This window comes from Megalops cyprinoides, chromosome 3 (genome assembly GCF_013368585.1).
Source record: "Megalops cyprinoides isolate fMegCyp1 chromosome 3, fMegCyp1.pri, whole genome shotgun sequence".
Classification (NCBI taxonomy): Eukaryota; Metazoa; Chordata; class Actinopteri; order Elopiformes; family Megalopidae; genus Megalops; species Megalops cyprinoides.
Window position 1 is genome coordinate 34,222,409 of NC_050585.1, and position 21,176 is coordinate 34,243,584.

General features: G+C 39.8%; 1 protein-coding gene across 1 annotated transcript; it reads right to left on the reverse strand.

Moving 5' to 3' along the window:
- Window positions 1–13,510: 13,510 nt before the first annotated feature.
- LOC118774476 (odorant receptor 131-2-like) lies at window positions 13,511–14,473 on the reverse strand. The gene has a single exon (XM_036523818.1). The coding sequence runs from the start codon at window positions 14,471–14,473 to the stop codon at window positions 13,511–13,513; it is 963 nt and encodes a 320-aa protein (XP_036379711.1).
- Between the last annotated feature and the right edge of the window lie 6,703 nt (window positions 14,474–21,176).

A 21,176-nucleotide genomic window follows, 5' to 3' on the forward strand; every position in this document is an offset into this window, starting at 1 on the left:
AAGTCATGCGTCTGCGGGTCACACAAGACTATGTTTATCTCATGTGTCTGCTGCAGGACGCAGTTCGTACTGGCAGAAGTTTGTTGACGCGTCTGAAAAAAAAAAAAAAAACTCAGAATGACATCACAAGACGCTGCACAAACAGCATAACGCGACTTAATGACCCGGAGTCAACCTCCGAGGAAGTTTCCCCATTCATGCTTGCCCCATCCGTATTTGAAACCATTTGAATGTGTCACGAAATATTCTTCCAATACGACAGGAAGGCTCCTTCCTCCTCTCGACCACGATCTATTAGGGAAAGCCATTGGATTTGTTTTGACAGTGATGAGTCTTCACTTCACATTATATAACGGGTTTCTGAATCTTGTCATTTAGTCAAGAGGCAGACCTTGCCTGTGTGTGTGTGTGTGTGTGTGTGTGTGTTTTTACTGTGAGGTTAAGTCCGCGAAGTCAAAGGGAGACTTTATAGTTTTAATTTTATCTTGTTTAGTTTTGGTTTTAAAGTGTGTAAAGTTCACAGAAGCAGGGCAGCAACAGCAATTTTCAACGGCACACTGTTACCTTCATCGTACCCTAACCCATAAAATGTTGGAGCACCCTTTGTACAAAATTGGCTTTGGCGTGTAAATAATGATCACAGAGCCCCTGTTGAGAGAAATACGTTTTCAAATAAAACAATTTCACATAAAAAGAGGAAATCAACAGTGCCCCACCTGGTCACCAAACTACAAACCTTTGGAATTTAAGTGCTGCTCACTATCACTACACCACACTACAGCAATACCTTTGGTACTTTTCAGATAGTGAATAGGGTTGCTGGTGTGGGACCTGTTGCAGTGAGTGTAATCTCAGTCTGTGTCTTGAGTCACCTGGATAAAGCAGAGTCTTATGGTTTATTATATTGCTGGAAATTGACTCTTGTATCCATTTCCTTTGTCCAGTTATCCTAAATTGGTGCTGATGAAGGAATAGAACCAGCTCAGTGAAGAAAAAGCAACACAAATTAAAATGTTCCCACGAGTGGAATAGCAATAACTAAATGTGTGAAAATCAATTTCCAGTGTCCTTGAACAAAGAGCGTTATTTAAAACTTTCCTAATGACTTTATAATTAATTCTAAAGAATTTCCACATTGAAGGGCACTGGTATGCAGTCAGTGTCAATAGAAATGCCTCTTGAATTTTGGCAGACAAAACACCTCTTCAGCTGTTTTTGTTTTTTAAAACTAGAAATCAGCAGTTTGCCCCAAGCAATGCAACCGGTAGTTAGAACCTTGTTAGACAGTCAAAAACAGTCAGAAACATTCAACGTATCTAGCAAGTTGTTTTACAACTACTGAAGTACTTGCACCTTAAAGATGCTGAACTAATAGTGCCTGGATCCACAGTGTTTATTTGCTTTCACTGAGATATATTTAATTATCCTTATTCTTGGCCTGGCAAGCTGATATTCTTAGGGAATGCTTATTTTTGGGCCTTGCCTTTGACATTGTTACAATTGTGAATTTAGTGATCCACAAATTTGAGTTGTGGAGCCAGCTTATAGTATGCTCTGAGTTAAAAAAAAAAAACAAGGAAATTAGCTATTTAATGACACACTTGTGGGAAGACTTGGAATTTGAATAACCCTAACCTTAACCTGAAAAATATGAGAGTAGGTTTTAAAATTAGTTATGGTAAGCTTATTTATTTTATTTGTCTTTTTATGAGTAGCAGGTGTCTACCAAATTGTAAAATGGAATGGAATCATACATGTCATGGTTAAAGTTATACACTAAATCAGCCAGCTAGCTGTATGATTCAATCTGAATTTTTCATAATTTGGTTTACTCAGTTTTAGTAGAAAAACGATCATAGTCTAATAACGCAAGCCACAATAGGAAAAATAATTGTTTCTGTTCGGAATGAACCAGCAGGACAAAAGAGGCTTATTTTTATAAGTAAGATGAAAACGTAATAGTAGGAGTGCTGATATTTTCTATCTCTTACACACTCAAGGATTCCTTGTATAATTAATGTAACAAGCAGGGCTGAAACTAAGGGGCGATGGGTGTGCTTGACAGATGTGTCTTTACATAAGGCATAACATTTAAGAACAGGGTCTAGGAGCACCACAGCAATATTTCAAATTATTTTCAAGTCATTTTTTCTCAGTATGGAAAGTGAGACAGCAGGATTGCGTCTTTCGTTCCCACCTCTCAATGAACCAATGACGTTGCATAATGTACCCGGCAGAGGGAACGCCATGCATTTTAGCCAATCCATACATGGTGTTGAAGGGGTGTGTAGGCATCTGCATGCAATCAATCATCCGCAGGGACTCTGAAGGCCTCAAGCATCTGGCTTTAGAAATCTACTACGGTAGGAGGCAGGGTGTTTGCATTTTTGTTTTTCACAGGACAACGCACATTTAAACAGGGTGAAAATGCGGCTCAATCTTGCAGTCGTGAAACCTACGACCCTCCCGTGATCTGCTATGTCATGGCAAATTGTGCATTTGAGTTGTCAAATGGTGGCATCTCACCATTTGACCCTCGAGGCTGCATGGAAGTGGATGTGTACTACTTCTCACTTTAACCGCTGTTCCAGAGAATGAACTGTAAACCACATCTCGGAAGGGAATAGGTATGAGCAACACCTGTGTGCCATGCCTGTTAAGTATGCTTCTCTTTGTCAACAGAGGCACAAGTTCATCCTTATACTATACATTGTAAAGGCAGACAGACTAAAATCAGAACATAATGAGAAATGGTCCCTGCTGCTGCATCAGAGCTAGAAAATAAGAAAGAATATTAGAGCACACGGGGGAAAGAAAATAATTTAATCAGTTTTAGCATATTGTTAGTTTCTTGTCTTTTGAAAAAGTTTGTGCTATACATTAAGTGCACAAATATCAGTTTTCAGCCATGACATGGTTGAATTCATCAGGTCATGGTCTTCATAGTCCCACTTTTTTAAATGTATATTTTTTTACATTAGCATAATGGCATTGCTTGTTTTCATGTTTTCACTGAAACAAGCAAAAAAGCTGTGTGTTTGTGTGTGAATGTGAAGTTTTAACTGCAATAAAAATGTGTGTGGATTCACCTCTTTCACTCAGTTTTCTGTGGCCAAACTTTTCAGCTATGTTACTAAACCACATTCTAGGTTATTGAAAAATAGATTTGTGCTGCCTCATCTACATCCAGTTGGAACCGGTTTCTTGAGCACCTCACATGACCCTTGATCACACATTTTGTGGTAAACAACTGCACCCCTCCATCCCCCCCTCCATTTTGAAACTGGATCCAGGTACTCCAGACTGATGTAGACATGCTTGTCCTTCTAAGATGAACCCTGGCTGGTAGCCATACCTTTTAAAGGTTATCTGTGCACACTGACCCAGTGTAGATGCATGCAACAAGCACCATATTTTCCCTGTTAAATAATGGTTGTTATACTGAGGTACACCTTGCATGTTGGGGGTTGGAAAGCTAACAATTAATAAAATTCTGTCCCTTTCAGTACTGTTCCAAACACCCAAATATGTTTGAATGTAGTACATTGAAATTTTGTTGTGAGTGATTCCTGAAAATATTGCATTCATGAATGTCCTTACTAGTGTTTTTGTCTGTACTGTTTTGATCAGATGTGGTGAAGTTCACCATGTGCAATCAGATGTTTTATCAGGCTGTTGCGTAGCCTACCTTTGAAGCCTTTCTCAGATCAAAAGAGATCATAGCACTTTGACAGGAAGACAACTTCAGGAACACCAGCCCCACAACACTGCCTGTCAAAATTTTAAACCCTCTAGTGCAAAATTAACTTTTTTCATTGCAGAGTAGTTATCCAAGTTTTCTCCATGTTAAATGGAATCTGGTTTCAATACAAGTTTTGAAAATTGAAAATTGTTGCTGGAGAAAATTTGAGTTACACTCTGTTTAAACAATAACTGTGATATACATCAATGCAGAGAAGAACAGGTAATGATTGAACAAGAGGAAAGCCTATGCCCAATGTGAATAATAATACTGCTGCCTCAGGCTTGCTGAGGGAAAAGTCACCTAAAGAGACAACTGTCAGAGAGGGTAGAACACAGAGGCCCCAGTTTCATGTTTCCATCTGCAGTGCAAAGCTTGGGAATCATGACCTCTCTAAAAAAGCAGCTAGAAAGATGTCTCACTAATAGTATACATTGTATCATGACAAAAGCTGATTCATCATCAGTTGTGCATCAGGAATTGAATTGAGAAATCCCATTCCTCTGTCATTTGTTTACCTTCCCCAGGGGCTAAGTTTAGGCCCAACAATCACCCTGAGGCATTGCCTCTGAGCACGTAGCTCAGGCATAGACAATATCGGGTGTGGGTTCCTCCTGACTTCGGAATATCAAGGAATCCTATGATGCCATCATTCCATCACACCATCCATTCTAGGGCCCCAGGCGGCCTGTCATTAGTTCAGTGACGACACACAGCTGTCCTAAGCCCTGGATACCAGCCCTGTCCAGTCAGCTGTGGAAAAAAAGTCATTAAGATTGAGGCAATAAGTCCACCTGGTAAACATGGCAAGACTATATAAATTTGCCAGGATCTTTATACTTTTCAGTTTCCTACATAAAAAATAAGCACAAAATACTATTAAATACTACAACAAATAAACATGATGTTGTCAAAGTATTTTTAGAACAACATGTTGCATGATATGCACTTATTTGTAAGTTGCTCTGGGTAAGAGCGTCTGCTAAATGATGTAATTTAATGTAATGATATTATCATGGATTTAATGTACATTTATGTGAAATGTTATTATATGTGATAATTTACCTATAGTTTTACCTATTTACCTAATTTACCTATCTAGCCATGTGAAAACTATTTCTGAGTGTTGAAACCAAACATAATGAAATGATCAAATGTGCATATTTGCAAATATTTTCATTAGTGACTTCTATGGTTGTTTCTATGCATCATACTGGAAGCCATATTGGATATTTGACAACTGTGTCACCATTGATCAGCTCCTTGTTTCCTGTTATTCATTGTGGATAGACACATACTGAAACTTACAGAGACTTATTTACTTTTTTATACTTGGTTTTATACTTGAACCTATATAACAAATCCATCATCTCAACAAAAGTGTCAGTACAAGGCTGCAGAACTACACTTCAGCTATACCTCTGAGCTCCCAGGGATCACCTACCAGAATTTCATACAGAAGACACCAGTCTTCATATTACACAACCCTAACCTTTACCCTTTGCCCCCATCTCAATGTGAGTACACAAAAGTGGTCTAGCATGTTGCCATGTCTCTTCAAGAAACCTGATTTGTTCCCATAAACAAAATCAGCGCAAAATACACCCCTCTCCTCCCCAAATATTTTTTTTTTCCTGTTCTTAGAAATAGTTGTCACAAGGTCCAACACAAAATATATATGTTACAAAGTAGATACACACATACATGCACACACACCACATGCTTCTTATTACATTTATGACATACCAACAACCATGGTTCATTATTTCAAGCTGTTGTCATATGAGAAATGGTCAAATAAAACATTGTCTTGTGTACATTGCTCTGGATGAAGGAAAAGCATGCATACTGTCCACATGTTCTGGAAGAGCGGATTGCATAAGAGAGAGTGCTATATTGGTTCATTACGTTATACACAAAAACTACAGTTTGACCTCTGGATTTCATTTTTCTAACAAAAGGATTAGCAGCACAGACTGCCACCACAGAACCATTTATGGTTTCCTTATTAATAGCAAACTCAGCAGTACCAGAGGATTAGGATAACATCACCTCCTTCTGCAAAAATGCTCACTGACGCACACACACACACACACACAACCCTGATTGCTGAGTATTGACTTGCATAATTGTTGGCTCTATTTTTTGTGTTGCATGGGATGAACAAAGGGTTGTAAATGGCCAGACTGTACAGTGAGATGTGATGATATTATGTGATTGGTGATGTTTTCAAAATCTTAGGCTGTTGGTGAAACTGGTAAAGGTGGATTCAGAGGAAAAGGGGATTACTAGGACTTCTTATGAAATAGTGTGTCATACTTGAAAGAAGGGGGAATGGAGCATTAAGGAGTGGCATACAGTAATGGAGGAAGTGAAAGGATGGGGTTGGCATTACCTATTACATTATAATAATTACAAAAAGGAATGTTGTAGCACAGGATATTGTGCTATGACCTGTTATTCTACTCAAGTGTTCCTTCTGTCCTCCACATAGTGGACTGGCTAAGTTTCTGGTGTTGTCTGCATTTCTTTTCTAGCTAGAGGTTGTGTTTTAGATCAGAGGGAATTAGAAAATAGAAATTGGGAAAAAAATGGAAAATTATTCTCTGACCCCAGGAAAAGGCAGCTGGGAAACTCTTGGAGAATAATAATGGAAAAGATAGCATTGGCATAACACGTCAGAAGGTATCGGTTCATCTCAACAGTTCATCCAAACAGTTTCATTCCACAGCCAATAAGGTGGACGGAGGATTAAAATGTTGGCTTCAGGCAGGTAATGAGTGGGGATCCTCCTTCTGAGAGTGAATGGAGCAACAATGGTCCAGGCATCATATTCGTTGTGGCTGGTTATAGCTGGTAGCAGTGCTGTAGAAGTACTTATTGTTCAGATGAGAGGAAAGGCAGAGACAGGAAGAGAGAAAGAGGGGGAGATCAAAACACATATAACTTCAGCAATGGCAGAGAGAGAGAGCTTTCAATGAGAAACACACTAAGCAGCATACCAATGTAGTATGACTGCCTGGCTTTTCTATGTATTCGACTGTTTCTTGTAAAGCATCAGACAAGTCTAGTCAATGTATTTCTATAGTTTCAGAACAGTCATCGTGTGCTGCCTTCCTTTTGACACTGAAACAACCAGATCCTCCTCTCCAGGAAGCAGGAAAAGGCATTCTATTCCAATTAGATGCTAAACCTATTGCACTTTACATAACACCAGTTCCATCCTTGCATTTCAGCAAGGAGGTTTCTTATGAAAATTTATGAGTAATGAGTTTGTCACTACTTTGGTTCTCATGCTATAATTGCTACCTGCATGTGCATATAAACTCTATAGCTCCCGGTTTTTCTGAATTAGGTAATTACATTCAGGAATTATGCTCCAGGCCTGTCTATTCATTAGTGTTCAGTGGAAGCGGCTAGGGCATGGGAGAGACAGGATAAAATAGAACATTGCACTGATATTACCCTTTATACTGCCTGTCCAAAATGGCTAAAAAGTGGTACAGGGTTTTGTTATTTGGTATAGACTTCCTGGAAATGTGCTGTTTGCTACCTGTGGACCAAGTTATTAATTGTGAATCAGGATGAAAATGAATGCTTCAGTACAAAAGGTAGAAAGTTTCCTGGTTGAATTCAAAGTCTTGCCATATTAATCAAACCTCAATGGTGTTATCTCACCAATCAGTTGGCTAAATAGTTGCTTGACTGTCAAACTAAATTGATGTATGGTGGTAGTTTTGGTGCAATATGACTGTTGTACATCACCAGGGTAGATACTTCAGATTGATGATATTTTAGTGGAATTACTGCCCAAGTGCTTTGACATCCTTGAAAGGGTAGCTATTGTTATGTAAATGAAATTTATACAATAATATAATATGAAAGTATTAATATATAGTTCTATAATATGAAATGTTTGTGTCCTTTTGTTGAAAGTTAAAATCATGTGGGCTCAGAGGGTGTATGTGTGATGTGACAGGGACTTCAGAAATTACTGTTACTCGATGAGGGTATGTTTTATGGTCACTCTGTCTCTGCTTAGTGAGTTAAAGCCGCATAATTCTGAGCATCTGCATAGTTAAGTATCTGCATATGACTGAGTAGGTGGAATTCTCAAAACATCTTGAAATCAGTCTTTGCTTCTCATTTCCCTGTGTGGGGAGACCCATAAAATAATGAGTGTTTCTCTGAGAGAGGGTTAGACTTCAGCAGGTGCTCACAAATTTATTTACAGGCTGTTGGAATGAGAGGCAGCGATCCATGGGTCCACGACAAAAACTCATGTTGTGCAGAATACCGACCCTTTCGCACCAATGGCTGTCAACAACAAAGTCATGACAGGGTCACCCAGTTCACAGAGAACTGCACACCAGCGCAGTAACTATGGCAACAGGCACCCAGAGCCAGCAAAGCTAAGGGGTTTAGTTTGAGCCGTGGACCTGTAATGAAAGGGAAGGGAAATTGCAGATACTACACAGATAGAGTACATTCAGTCACACACATTAGAGAAGAAACAAAACCATCAACCTACTTCTGCAGTTTTGCTTAGTATGTAACAACAAGTTCATCTCACAGCACCCTGTTTACTGCCCACTGGCTGCACTATTTTATTAACACATTGCTTTTCAGTTTATAGAACCTTACAATGAAAGGGCATCAAGCACATCATGTAATCATTTAAAGAGTTTTTCAATGTCAAATAACAAGAGAGCCCAAAAAATCATATTAAACAGAAATCATTTTCAGTTGGAACAATCAGTAATTTTAATCCCATGAAAGACACCTATTTCTTTCGAGTTTAGATGTCAATAGATGGCTACTCTCTGAAGGAAAATAAATGCCAACTAACACACAGTAATGATGCTGTATTACTGCACAGATTGTTCAGTATGAGACTGGGAAAAATATGCAAATTACAGTTAATGGGTCTTCAGTTGCAGCAAAATGCAAGTGAACTGAGTTTAATGGTTTCAAATAATTTCTTTGTATATTCCTAATTTTGTGTAAAAAAGGAAAACACACACACACACACACACACACACACACACACACACACACACACACACACACACACACACACACACAATGACCATTAGCAGTTCTGTTAGACTAGTGTTATATTTCAAATATTTCAAGTTAAAACAAGGGGTGATATGATTGTACAGCAGCAAAATTTACATTTATTTACATTTATTTATTTAGTAGACGCTTTTATCCAAAGTGACGTACAAAAGTGCATACAGTAAGTATAGGAAATAAAATAAAGGAATAATTAAAAACACAAACCAAATAAATATTCCTTTTTATTCTCACATCTCTATTGATAAATGAAGAGATAGTTATATATCAGTTTAACAGTCATTCCGTCCATAGAATTGCACTATGAAGCTTTGAGTTGAAATACATGTAATTTTTAGATTCATAGTACAACTGCTTCTGGTATTCCCAAACATTTCTATTTCCAGTTTATTGGCATGTCAAACACATACAGACACAGATACCACATTGACAGAAACACAAGGGAATATGTATAAGCTGGTAGTTTGCATAATTATAAATACATTCTGTAGTATTCTGACCTAATGTTTTGATAAGCCACATATTTGTGATGTGTGTTGTTTGTCCTTGGGTTCTTTATTAATGTAAATGGTTTGTGGACGGCTGTTCTGGTAGTACACCTTGAAAGAGAAGAACCTGTCCCATTGCTCAAGGAAGCATGAACAGAACATTCTCCCCATACCGGTCACATTGTCAGAAAAGTCTCTCATGTAGCCGCAGCTGAGACTGAGATAAAGTATGTGACTTCCTGGAGGAGCTCTGTCTGTATAACCACCATGCTGAACACAATGTTCCCTATCATGGCTTTTATGACCTAAAAACAAGGATATTGGTTTAAATGAAATGCTAATAAATAAATAACTGAAACAAGAAGTGTATGTACCTAATTTTTTGTTTATATTCGTTCAATACAAATCAACACATCTTTATCGTAGGATACAGCACTGGTGACTGCATGTAGAGCTGCTAGCAGTGATCAGTATGGTTTCTTCTTCCGTGTTAATCTGCATAAATATGATGTTAGTGTCTGAGACCTGGTATGGCTGCCTCCAGAAATAGAAAATGTCAAATGTTCATCTGCAATTTCCACTCTCCTATTGCCCTCTAGTGGAGCAGCATAGCACTGCTCTCATTATTGACATGGTGTTGAGGGGAGAGGTGTATCCTCACAAGATGTGACTCCGCCGAAATTAAAACAGGGCATGACATACGTTTACAATGGTGATACACTTCATGAATGCATTTGCATGCACACTGACAGTATTGGCATTTACTGTCAAATATGGTGAAACAGGCAATGTTCCTGCTCCTGATATGCATTTCATTTGACATACGGCACCTCAACACAAATGAAACGAACAGTGAGCATCATTTCATTGTCTTTGGCATGTTATTGTCTTGCTAGATTAAGTTATCAAAATGTAATACTGCATAGACTGTACTCTCTCATTTATAAAATAGCTGGCAAAAACAATATTTGAATTTAAACATATAACAGTATATAACAGTATATATATATATATATATATATATATATATATATATATATATATATATATATATATATATATATAACAGTATCTACTCTATATGTTTTCAAGATAGTTATGAGCCTTGACCTTTCGGTGGTTAGGACTTCAACACCTCTTACTCTCCCAGCTTTTCAATGGCATATGCTATTGGCCTCATAACTTTTTTGATGTTTGATGAACATTTAGAACTTCTTCACAAAAGTATGCCTATGTGTTTCAAGATAAGTAGAATCAAACAAACAGAACACATCCAGGTGCTGGAACTTGCCATTTACAGTTTGTGTGTTTCTTTCTAGGGAAATTCCAGATGCAGGTCCTACAACAGTGTGGCCATGCAGTTCAGGAAGATGCCCCTGACAACCCCTGGCAGTAACCACTGACTCTGTATTCTTTTTTTTCAGCCATGACAGTATTGCTATTCTGACAAGGAAGAGAAAAGTTGATCCTTAGAACTAGAGAGGGGAGCATTATGGGGGTCATAGGCTATCAGCTTGGTCTTCAAGTTACATGTCTGCATGTAACTGCAAAATGATAGGACTTTACTGTTTAATCAGTAACTGATAAAATGTTTGTCTTCTACTAACCATTTTCACCCCTCTCTGTGTCTCATTTCAGTGTGCTTCCTGCTTGCTGATTGGCCCTGGGCTCTCTGTCTCCATCTCATTTTCATCTACCTCTCAGATCCTCTTTCTCTCACCATCCCCCTCTGTATGAATCAGTACCAACAGATGGCACCCTGATGCCCCTCCACTCCCAACCCAGCTGTCCTATGCATACAGTAATAGTAATAGTGAAATTGTACCCTCAAAAATTGTCTACTGCCCCAAGCAGAAAATTCGGCTGTAAAATTTCCCTGGAACGTTAGATCTTGAAATGAGTTGTTGTAATTATTGTTGTGTAAATAGTATTTTCAGAATGACATCTTCTGTTGATATTGTCTTATTTAAGGTTGTCTTTTTGAGGCTATTGCAAAACAACTGTTAAGGGACAAAAAAGAGACACCTGTGGTCACAGACGTCTGACCTTGTTGTCCCACATGCTTGCTGATAGGTTGATTTACAACTGCTGACTGGATGATGTACACAGTGGATGATTAGATTATATATGTTGTACCAACATGCCTGCCAGCACTGGCCAGGAATTATTCTTTGGGTACAGTTGCAGGCATGCAGTTGCATTAAGAACAGAATGTGTAAATGAATGAGAATGTTTCACCTTCCTCAAAGTGAAAAGATTTTCTAGATTTTAGCCCTATTGGTTAAGTGATCTTACTAGAATGTGTATTGGCAGACATAGTGGGCTCAATGATGAAGAGGAAGAGCATTTTTGGTAATTGAAGAGTCAGTTAATCTGTCCAGAAGTAATTAAGAAAAACACACCTTTACTTTCTAGTTTTACTGGAACTGTAGACGAGAAGCTTGTTTCCAGATCCAATGTGACAACAAAAAACTGCATGTTAGGTAAGATTTATGTAGCACATTAAATGTGAAATAATAAGACTTATCTATCAATGGTCAGTCTGACAAGTTCAGATGATGAACCCATTAAAAATTTACAATTATATTATGTACATTAATGGTACAAAACACAACCACATAAATCAGCCAGTCAACAGTGGAACCAGTCAGCAAAGATGGTTACTGCACAGCCTGGGTGAATCAATGTCCACTCACAGAAGTGTGGCCAATGGTTTTATCGAAGAAGGTGCAAAGGTTTTCAGTTTCTTTTCCTATTATTGTCAATCACAGGTGATTGGCTGCAGTACTGTATGTTGCACCTAATGGTTTGTCATTGATTTTTCTTAAGAATTAGGATAAGAAAAAATTATATATATGTGTGTGTGTGTGTATGTGACTGGGTACATTCAACTTCATTACCTCATGTGTTTGGTGTGACAAGATCCAAAGTAGTGTGCTGCATTTTAACAGCAGGTGGCAGCATTGACCTTCGTAATCATTAATGAAATGAAGAAACACTATTACAAAGCAGATCTACACAGTTTCCTAAATTCTTTCCTGAAATATTGTTTTCATCTTAACATATGAAGGGAATGCAGTCTTTACATCTTTCCATTATATCTAAGGGTAAAATTCACAAAAGAGTCAGAAAATGTATCAGCGTTCCAGCTCCAGTTCATTCACAAAGAATGCTTAATTACAATATTTACAAGAATAGTCTCCAACAATCCAGTGGCACTGAATGGCAGGAAATAAAGGATCAGCAAAGACACTTGTCATTCAGTGCTGTAGGATTGTTGTAAAAGTTTCACAGTACATTTTATAAGTAATTATAGCAAAGCTTTAATATTTTTTCTTACACAATAGATATGTTTGTGTTTTATTCATTATGAACTCATTGTGCCTCAACAGAATGAATTTATTTATATCATATCATTGCTGGAGATGCATATGGAATGGCTCATATTAACGATAACAAAATTTGTACTGATATAATTTGTTCGGGTAAGTGCTGCCAATGCAAAAAGTAGGTGCAAGTACAAGAACTACAAGATGAAAAAGATAATTAGTATCAATGCAATGTTTTTAAGTTTTTACATTGGTCTTGGATGCCCAGAGATGGTTATATTCATGACATAGGTTTATTTTTTGGTAGTTTTGTAGCCCTTCAAACATAGAGTTTGTAGCTTGCATATGTAGTGGTATTGCTGTAATTCAACTATTATGTTGTAATATTTCTATAAATATAAAGCAACTTAAAAGAAAGGATATAACTGTTAATATCTAGATGGTCATTTTTTCTACTGTATCTTACCTCAATGAGAGTTTTTAGCACTGGATGGTATAGGATGGAATGACAATGTAATGTATCAGGAAAGGAATGTAGTTTTTTCTATTATAATTTTCTTATTACATTGGTAGTGAATGCATGAGCCAAAATACTTAAACTAGTTTGCAAAAATATCTATACTCAGTCTGGTAAGTAAACCCACCTGTATTGTTCAGCTTGTTAACTAGTTAACTTGTAATCTTGCTGCGTGAAAATTAGTCGGCTACTTAGCTAACAGGCTGTTTGAAAATAAAGTTAGCTGGCTAGTTTTTAACTCATTCACTCCACTTCACATCTAGCGGTATGAATTGGTTACAGAATATAAAGGAGCATCATTTTTCAGGTTTTCCTGGATTTTTCTTTATTGAAACACAACATTTTAAAATGCTTTTTAGTTTCCGGTTGCAACTGCCTTGACTTTTCCAGGCCTGCATTTGAAATAGCTCAGGAAGAGGGGCCGGAATGTATTGTCCCTTAGGCCATAAATCAGGGGACTCAGGCATCGGGGGAGGATGATGAGGGTGAGGTAGTTCACAAAGCGCAGGTGCATGAACAGAGCAGCACCAGCCGTGGCCATTATACGCTCAAGGAGGCCGTACAGAAAAGAGGTGAGACACAGTCCCAGCTGAATCAGATGGAGCAGCACAGTCTTGCGGGCCTTCTTAGCTGAATCCTTGTCTGTGGACATGGACCTGGCTGCTATCATAATGCCGACATACGTGTAGATGATGATTACAGCCACAGCCACAAGGTAAAAATAGCTTAAACCCTGGGATAAATCGACCTGCCACATTGCAATGAACAGCCCCTCTCGTGTGCAAAATATGGGTGTGATGAAAGAGTAGGGATTTGTTATGGTGGTGAAGAACATGTCAATTATGAAATTGAGGGAGCTGAGAAACCAGATTGCCCCAATGAAAATACCTGTCCTTTTCTGTGTAGCGATTTGTGCGTGCCGCAGGGGGAAGCATATAGCCACGTAACGCTCCAGTGACATCAGTGCCAGGTTCAAGGGGCTGTTGGTGTATGTGATGGTGGACATCAGTAACACTGACACGCAGGCAGCCTTAACAACATGGAGGTATGCCAGGGCGAATGAGTACAGGATGGTGTTGCTCATCAGATGGACAGAGTCGTTGAAGAGCATGTTGGCAAAGAGGATGTAGCGCGATGTCTCCCTGAAAATCGGCTTGCTTCTCAAAATGAAGAACATAAGGCTGTTCAAATAGGCAGAAAACAGGGACGTGGACAGCACCACAATCACTTTTATCACAAGCACCTCATTCAGGTTTACACGGAAGGCTTGCTGGTGTGTGAATGTAATCTCTTCAGAGGAAACATTGACCTCCTCCATAGATGACTGCTGTCAAAATTAAGCAAAAAGAATCACTTTCATTTACCCCAATAAAACACACAATGTTCAGTTCAGTTTCAGTGTATAGGAGTATGTTTCTATATCATAATGCAATCAGTTCTGCAACTGTGTAAAATATATCAATGAATATTCAAAAGTTGGATGCACTTACGCAATTATACCTGAAATGGAAAAAAAAGATCTTTGTGATCTTTGTGTAAAATTACACATACCTTTTCCTGGAAGTAACTTCAATTTCCTTGAGCTGCTGTGTCAATATGAGCCACTGCATGTGCTGGTGACCGCTGTGATTTATATCAATGGCTGAGATGACTATGACATCATGCACTCATCTGTAGGGTGTGCAGAATGACACACCCTTTGCCTGGAACTCAACGGGTGTGTGTTTGTTGTGTGTGTGACAGATTTATGATTAATGACCTATATCAGCCTGTGTACAGGAGAAAAGGCTGGGTGATGTTTTATTTTATAAAGTACATACACTTAGAGAATCATAGCTCAGGCCTTTCACTGGAGACATTTATCTGAAGACTGAAGGCTGAGTTTATCTGTACCTGCAGAGAAAATAAGTTGTGGTCCATATATTCCTTGTCGCGGTTGCCAGGACAGCAAAAAACACTGTGTATTTATTCAGAGGATACTGTAAATGGGGATAGGGCAGTGACAGCTGAGTTACAGATTGTTGGAAAAAAGGCTCAGATTTAACACCATAGGCAAGGGTATGAAGCAGTGATCATTACCTATAAACACATAATGTTCTGTCAGTGTTGTTGTACCTCTACACTCGTGTAACAAAAAGCATAATATATGACATAATATTAATACAATATACCATAATATACTTATAATACAATAGTTTGTAATTTAAAGAAACCTGTTAGGGAGTTAGATGTCAGCTGGGATTAGTAGCCTATAAAAGCAGTGAAATGATTGTCATTGTGATAGTGCTGAGCTCAAATGTCTAAGTGCCTATCACTGAAAGTTAGGTGAAAAAGGTGCAAAGATGCAAAAAAAGGTGAGGGACACAGTGTGTAGTGTTTTATTGTATCAATTTTTGACCTCATATATATACTGAAACACTTTAATTGCTGACATAAACCACATAAACCGTAAAGCCATATGTTTGACAACACTGATATAGGCCCGCGGCTCAGTGTTTTTTTATTATTTTTTTTTTTTAGATCAGGGACAGTTTTTAATAACCTGAGCTCAGTATTTTAAGTGTCAACTGTGTTAAAACACAATGGATTTAATACATTGATTTTCCTTACTTTAACAGCATACACATTTCACTTCACATAATATCATTCCATACTTATTTATTTATTTACTTCCTGCTGTTCCCTCCCTGATGCAGACTGATATCCCTGCCTATCTTTACCAATGACGGTCAGATACACGAGACAATAGCCTACTAGTCATACTAGCTAGCTTAATGGATCAACTCCTGTAGCTTGTTAAATATATTGTGTGTATATTGAGATGGGTTTTCTCTGGAATGAGGACGCTGCTATTACTCTTTTGGCAACAAGCCTTTTATTTTGCAACAGCGCAAATCAAGAAGGAACACCCTTAACACTATCACTGACACAGCCCCCACCTAGGTGGTTAGCTGCCCCCAGCAACCCATGTGGCAACCCTCTGGCTCCTTAAAGTTCAGGAGCCAGGTGAGAGAGGCATGGTCGGTTTGCAGGAGGAACCTCTTTCCGTAGAGGTTGGGCCAGAAGTGGCGGAGCCCCAGGATGACAGCCAGCAGCTCTCGATGGGTGACGCAGTAGTTCTTCTCTGGTCGGCTGAGGGAGCGGCTGTAGTAGGCAACGACTTGCTCACCATGCTCCCCTCCTGGGACAGCACCGTGCCGAGACCCACGATGCTGGTGTCAGTGTCCACGATCTTCGGGTCCCCAGGGGTCTGGACAGGCCAGAAAGGGAGCCTCAACAAGTGCTGACCGGAGCTGTGTGAAGATGGCAGTGCAGTCCTCACCCCACTGGAATGCCTGACCTTTCTGACATGACCCAAGAAGGACATCTCCTGCCGGAACAGGTGCCATTTCTTGGGGCGCAGATCAGCTTGGTGGATGCCATGGAAGTTGTCCCTCAGATTCGCCAGGGCACCTTCGAAGTCTGCAGCATGGGCAAGGAAATCTAAGCAGACAATGCAGTGGCTCCGGGAATGTCAGCCAGGACCCTCTCCATAAGGAACTCGAAGGTGGCCGGGGCGTTGCAGAGGCTTAAAGGCATCACTTTAAACTGCCACACCCCCTGGCCAATGGCGAAGGTGGTCTTGGGGTGCACCTCCGATGTCAATTCCATCAGCCAGTAGCCGCTGCATAGGTCAAGGTAGCTGCACCAGCAGGACCCTGCGATGTAGCCGAGAGCATTGTCGACACGGGGCATGGGGTAGGAGTCTTTGCGGTTGACTCCGTTGAGGAGGCAGTAGTCAACGTAGAAACACCAGGTGCTGTCCTTTTTCTTGACCAGGACAGCTGGAGCTGCCCAGGGGCTACTGAAGGGCTCGATGATGCCCGCCTACGCCATCTCTTTGACCTTTTGCTCTGCCGCAGCCCGCTTGGCAAAGGGTAGGTGACGGGGGTGGAGGCGGATAGGGCGTGCATCACCAGTGTCAATGTTGTGCTGGTGCAGTGCTGGTGCTCATGCGGATGTGTTCTTGGAGTCGTTCTGGCTGGAGCCCTTGGATGAAGGCTTGGAGAGCAAGCTCTTCCTGCGTCGTAGTGTCAAAGGTTAGGTACCCACACTGGGCGTAAATGCAGAGATCTGTGGCGTAGGCTCCCAGACTCTCTCCCTCTTTTCTTCAGCAACTGACAAGCTTGTCTCTGGAGTCATCAGCATAAACACAGCAGCGGACATGGTGCTGTATCGCTCTCTCAATGGCCGGCTAGTTGAATTGCTTCTCTAGTTGGAGGTCTGTGAGGATTTGCAGAGCTTTGCCTTCCAAAGCGAGGGCAACTTGGATCGCCATCTCTTCCGCCGACCACGCGTTAAACTGGGATGCCACTTGCACTTGGATGAGGTAAGTCTCTGGTGGCTCTTCCTCGTAATAATGCGGTAGCTTCATTGCACCCTGGCGGGAACCTCCTGGTTCAATGGGGGAAGCTGTGAGGTTGACTCCTGGGTGAACCATGGGGAAGGTGGAGGCTGGCCCCAAGGTCTATGGCACAGTTAGGTCTGCTGGCAGAGTCAGCCCGGGGTCGCGGCAGAGCGGTCGGAGATCTGGCATTCCTTCGGCAGTCCAGCACGGCCACCAAGCTGGGGACACTGGCTCCATCGGCGGTCCCCCCTCGGCGAGCTCCAGACGGGGGCAAGGCATTAGACAGTCTCCTAAAGACTGAAGGAATTTGCTCCTTAAGCCGTGCCCCCTCATGCCGTCGCTGCATGATGAGTTCTTCTATTTCCTGCAGTGAAGTCATCTTTTTCCTCCTGCTTCTGACACCAATATGACAAGCTGGGTTTTCTCTGGAATGATGACACTGCTATTACTCTTTTGGCAACAAGCCTTTAATTTTGCAACAGCACAAACCAGGAAGGAATACCCTTAACACTGACACGGTAGGAGGGAAGTACATGGTTGACAAAGACAGTTACATTCAAGGTGGGGCTAAGCAACAGTCCATCTCCCCAAGGCATGCCAGGAAGCTCCGCCCACCTACTCCCAACACGCTGCAATATCTTACACACCTACATTCTGTAAAATACGTCCATTGTGAATACGGTTGTAAAAATACAAAATTACTGTAGTCCAATTTGAATTCAGCTAATTTCATTAACCGTCACATAGATGTTTTTCCCTGTAATATTATGAAATGAAAGCCTGAGAAACACAATTTCACAGGTTTCAAAATGCTTCCCTAACGTTTGCTGGTATTACACTAATTTTATCCCTTCCACAGCTCTACTCAAAAGAAGGGGTCAGTCGTCTTTTGCCATTTAGCTGGCTTGCTGAAGATGTTTTGGTGCTGGATTCAAAATGAAAAGTCGTGGAAAAGAAAATAATATTTATCTATAGCAAACTCTTTAAAATAACCTATCTAGTCAGTAATCATTAACTTGCTCGCATTTTATCCAACAGGTTTAGCCTTTTTCCAAATACTAGGTAGCTAACTAACATTAGCTTGCAGGCGAGCCATCAACAAAGTAGTATGCGTTAGCTAGCTCATAAGAAAAACAACTTAGTTCAAGTAACTTGACCCTGTTGCCTAAAACAGATTTATATTTATATAGCCAGCCAGACTCAAACACACAAATTTCTTGAATATCACTGTTTATTATGCAAGTCTAACAAACTAGTTTAAAGAATTGTGGCAAGAATCATGTCCTCAGATGTGTCATGAGCCAATCGTATAGCAGAGGAGGGAAGAGGGGAACAGGAACTCCATCACATATTTTATTATATGTATTTAACATATTTTAGACTTCTAAAGGTCAGTATATCTGAGTTATATTCAATGCATTTAATGATCTTCAGATACAGGCCTCTTATCCTGTCTTTAGAGGAGGATTGTTTGTTTCAACAGGTGATGAAACAGGAGAAGGGATGTTGCCACAGAATAAACCCGGTCCCTGCTCTGTGAACAGGCCGTGTCAGGTGAGGATTGAGGTGCTGCTGAACAACTCCAGAGTGCAGTAAACAGCTCTGCACAAGTCTCCTGCTCCATGATTAACTGTCATTAATTATTAACAGGCACTCTGGTGCTGTGGGCCTAATTGTGACCCCTTTTCTATCCTGTTTCTCTGTAGAGGTGTGCTGCTGCTGTGTTGGGCTGGATGTCACAAGCCTCAGTCGGGATTCAGTGACAGAGGAAGCCAGGCTTTGAGTGTGTCAGCTGCTGAAAGGCACAGAAAAATCTCAAAATTTATAGTTTACCTAGAATCTGTACATACATAATCAAATTCCCATATTTTAGAGATAATAGAAATTAGAATAGAAAAAAAGTTCCTCCCAAACTTAAAAAACACTTTCTAAAAGCCACTCCTTAAGTGTGTATAAGTCCAAATTTTATACAATGCATGTTTTATGGTACAATTGGTAAATGTTTATAAAAAATTGTAAATGTCAAGATATAAGAAAATTCTTATTGGCAGCTCTGTACCCCAGCTCCAAACGTTTGTCTAATTCTCCTCAGCTTTCTTTACATGTTGAAGAAAAGGATCCTTAACCACAGGTCTGTGCCCCAGCCAGAGTTTTCCCCTCTCAGCCTGCTCCCTCAGTAGAGACTCAGGCTTTAGCCTTTACACAGGGCCATCCTCAAGGGTTGCTTTATGGTCTGTTTGCAAATAGAGTGGCATGTGTTTGAGGTGTTGAAAACATTTCAAAGAGAGAGCTTCATTGATACTCTTCAGTGATATTCAATTTCTCATTCTTGGAATATACATAAGTAGTGAATCATGAGGTAAAATATTATTAAAAACTGGGATGAAACCTTTTATATACTTCAGATATAAAAGATCATGAGTGTTTATTGCTGATTTACGCTCTGAGGTTGCAATACCCCATACAGTCCGAATGTCCCAAATCTCTTGTGCAATGCCAAAACAAAACCTGCTCCACTTTGTTGCATAGAAGGCACTCTGAAGTGTACTCTACTCGGTTGTTGCAAAACCTTGCAGTTGGGGGCACAAAAGGGGGCTGGAGGCCAGTGGTGCACCGACACATAAAGCCAGTAAAGCCTGATGTGATGCCACATTTGAAAGAGCTGCTTGGTTCTAACTACCCAGCCTATCACCGCAGGGAGCTGGGTACCTACTTATTGAACAATGAAAATTTCTGCTGTAAGTTGAACTGACACATTAAAAGCACTAACAGATTAATGAAATTATCCCTTAGCTATTGAAGTAAGCTGGAGTTATCAAAGATATCAAATTTCATCGGGATTCAATCTAAATGTAAATCATTCAATGTGGCTTACATGATGTATTATTATTATTATTATTATTATTATTATTATTTCAACATCAACTTTGATGTAATTACATTCAGTTCATTGGTTCACTATTCAGTACAGCACTTCTGGCTGGGCAGAAATTAAACTGGAGCCAAAACAGGATTTCCACTTGTCAATCCACCAATAAACTTATACTGGGGAACTTGTTTGATTCATGATAAAATTGATATGATGATAAAATTTGAAGGCAAGTACTGCACTTTTAACAGTAGGTGGCAGCATTGTGCAAAGTGCAACTTTCATTATTTTTCTAATGTCATCATGCTTTTTACAGGTAAAATGGTTTGTTATAAGATTGTAACCTGCATTAAAACTGCTTTTAGTTTACAAAACTGTATGGTGAAGTAGAAAATTTGCTAAATAGCTCTGTGATACAGAGTGTTTGTGTTTTATTCATGATCAAATACACTTTATCAATGAAACTATGAAACTATTCCATTATGCTGCTTAAGCTGCTTAGGATTTTGTGCAGCTCATGCTGAAATATTTTGTTGAATAAATACTTATTTTTTATTCAGCAACGTAAATTTGTCATGCATTAACTGCATTAAAAATTGAACTATAGGTTCAGCGGTTAGGACATAATCTGCAGGCTTATGAGCTAGAAGAATCACTTTCATTTACCCAAATAAAACACACAATGTTCAGTTCAGTTTCAATGTACATGAGTGGTGTGTGTGTGTGTGTGTGTGTGTGTGTGTGTGTGTGTGTGTGTGACCAATT

What these genes read in the sequence shown, in the direction of transcription:
- LOC118774476 (XM_036523818.1), bottom strand. Translation starts at nt 14,473, where the DNA reads ATGGAGGAGGTCAATGTTTCCTCTGAAGAGATTACATTCACACACCAG.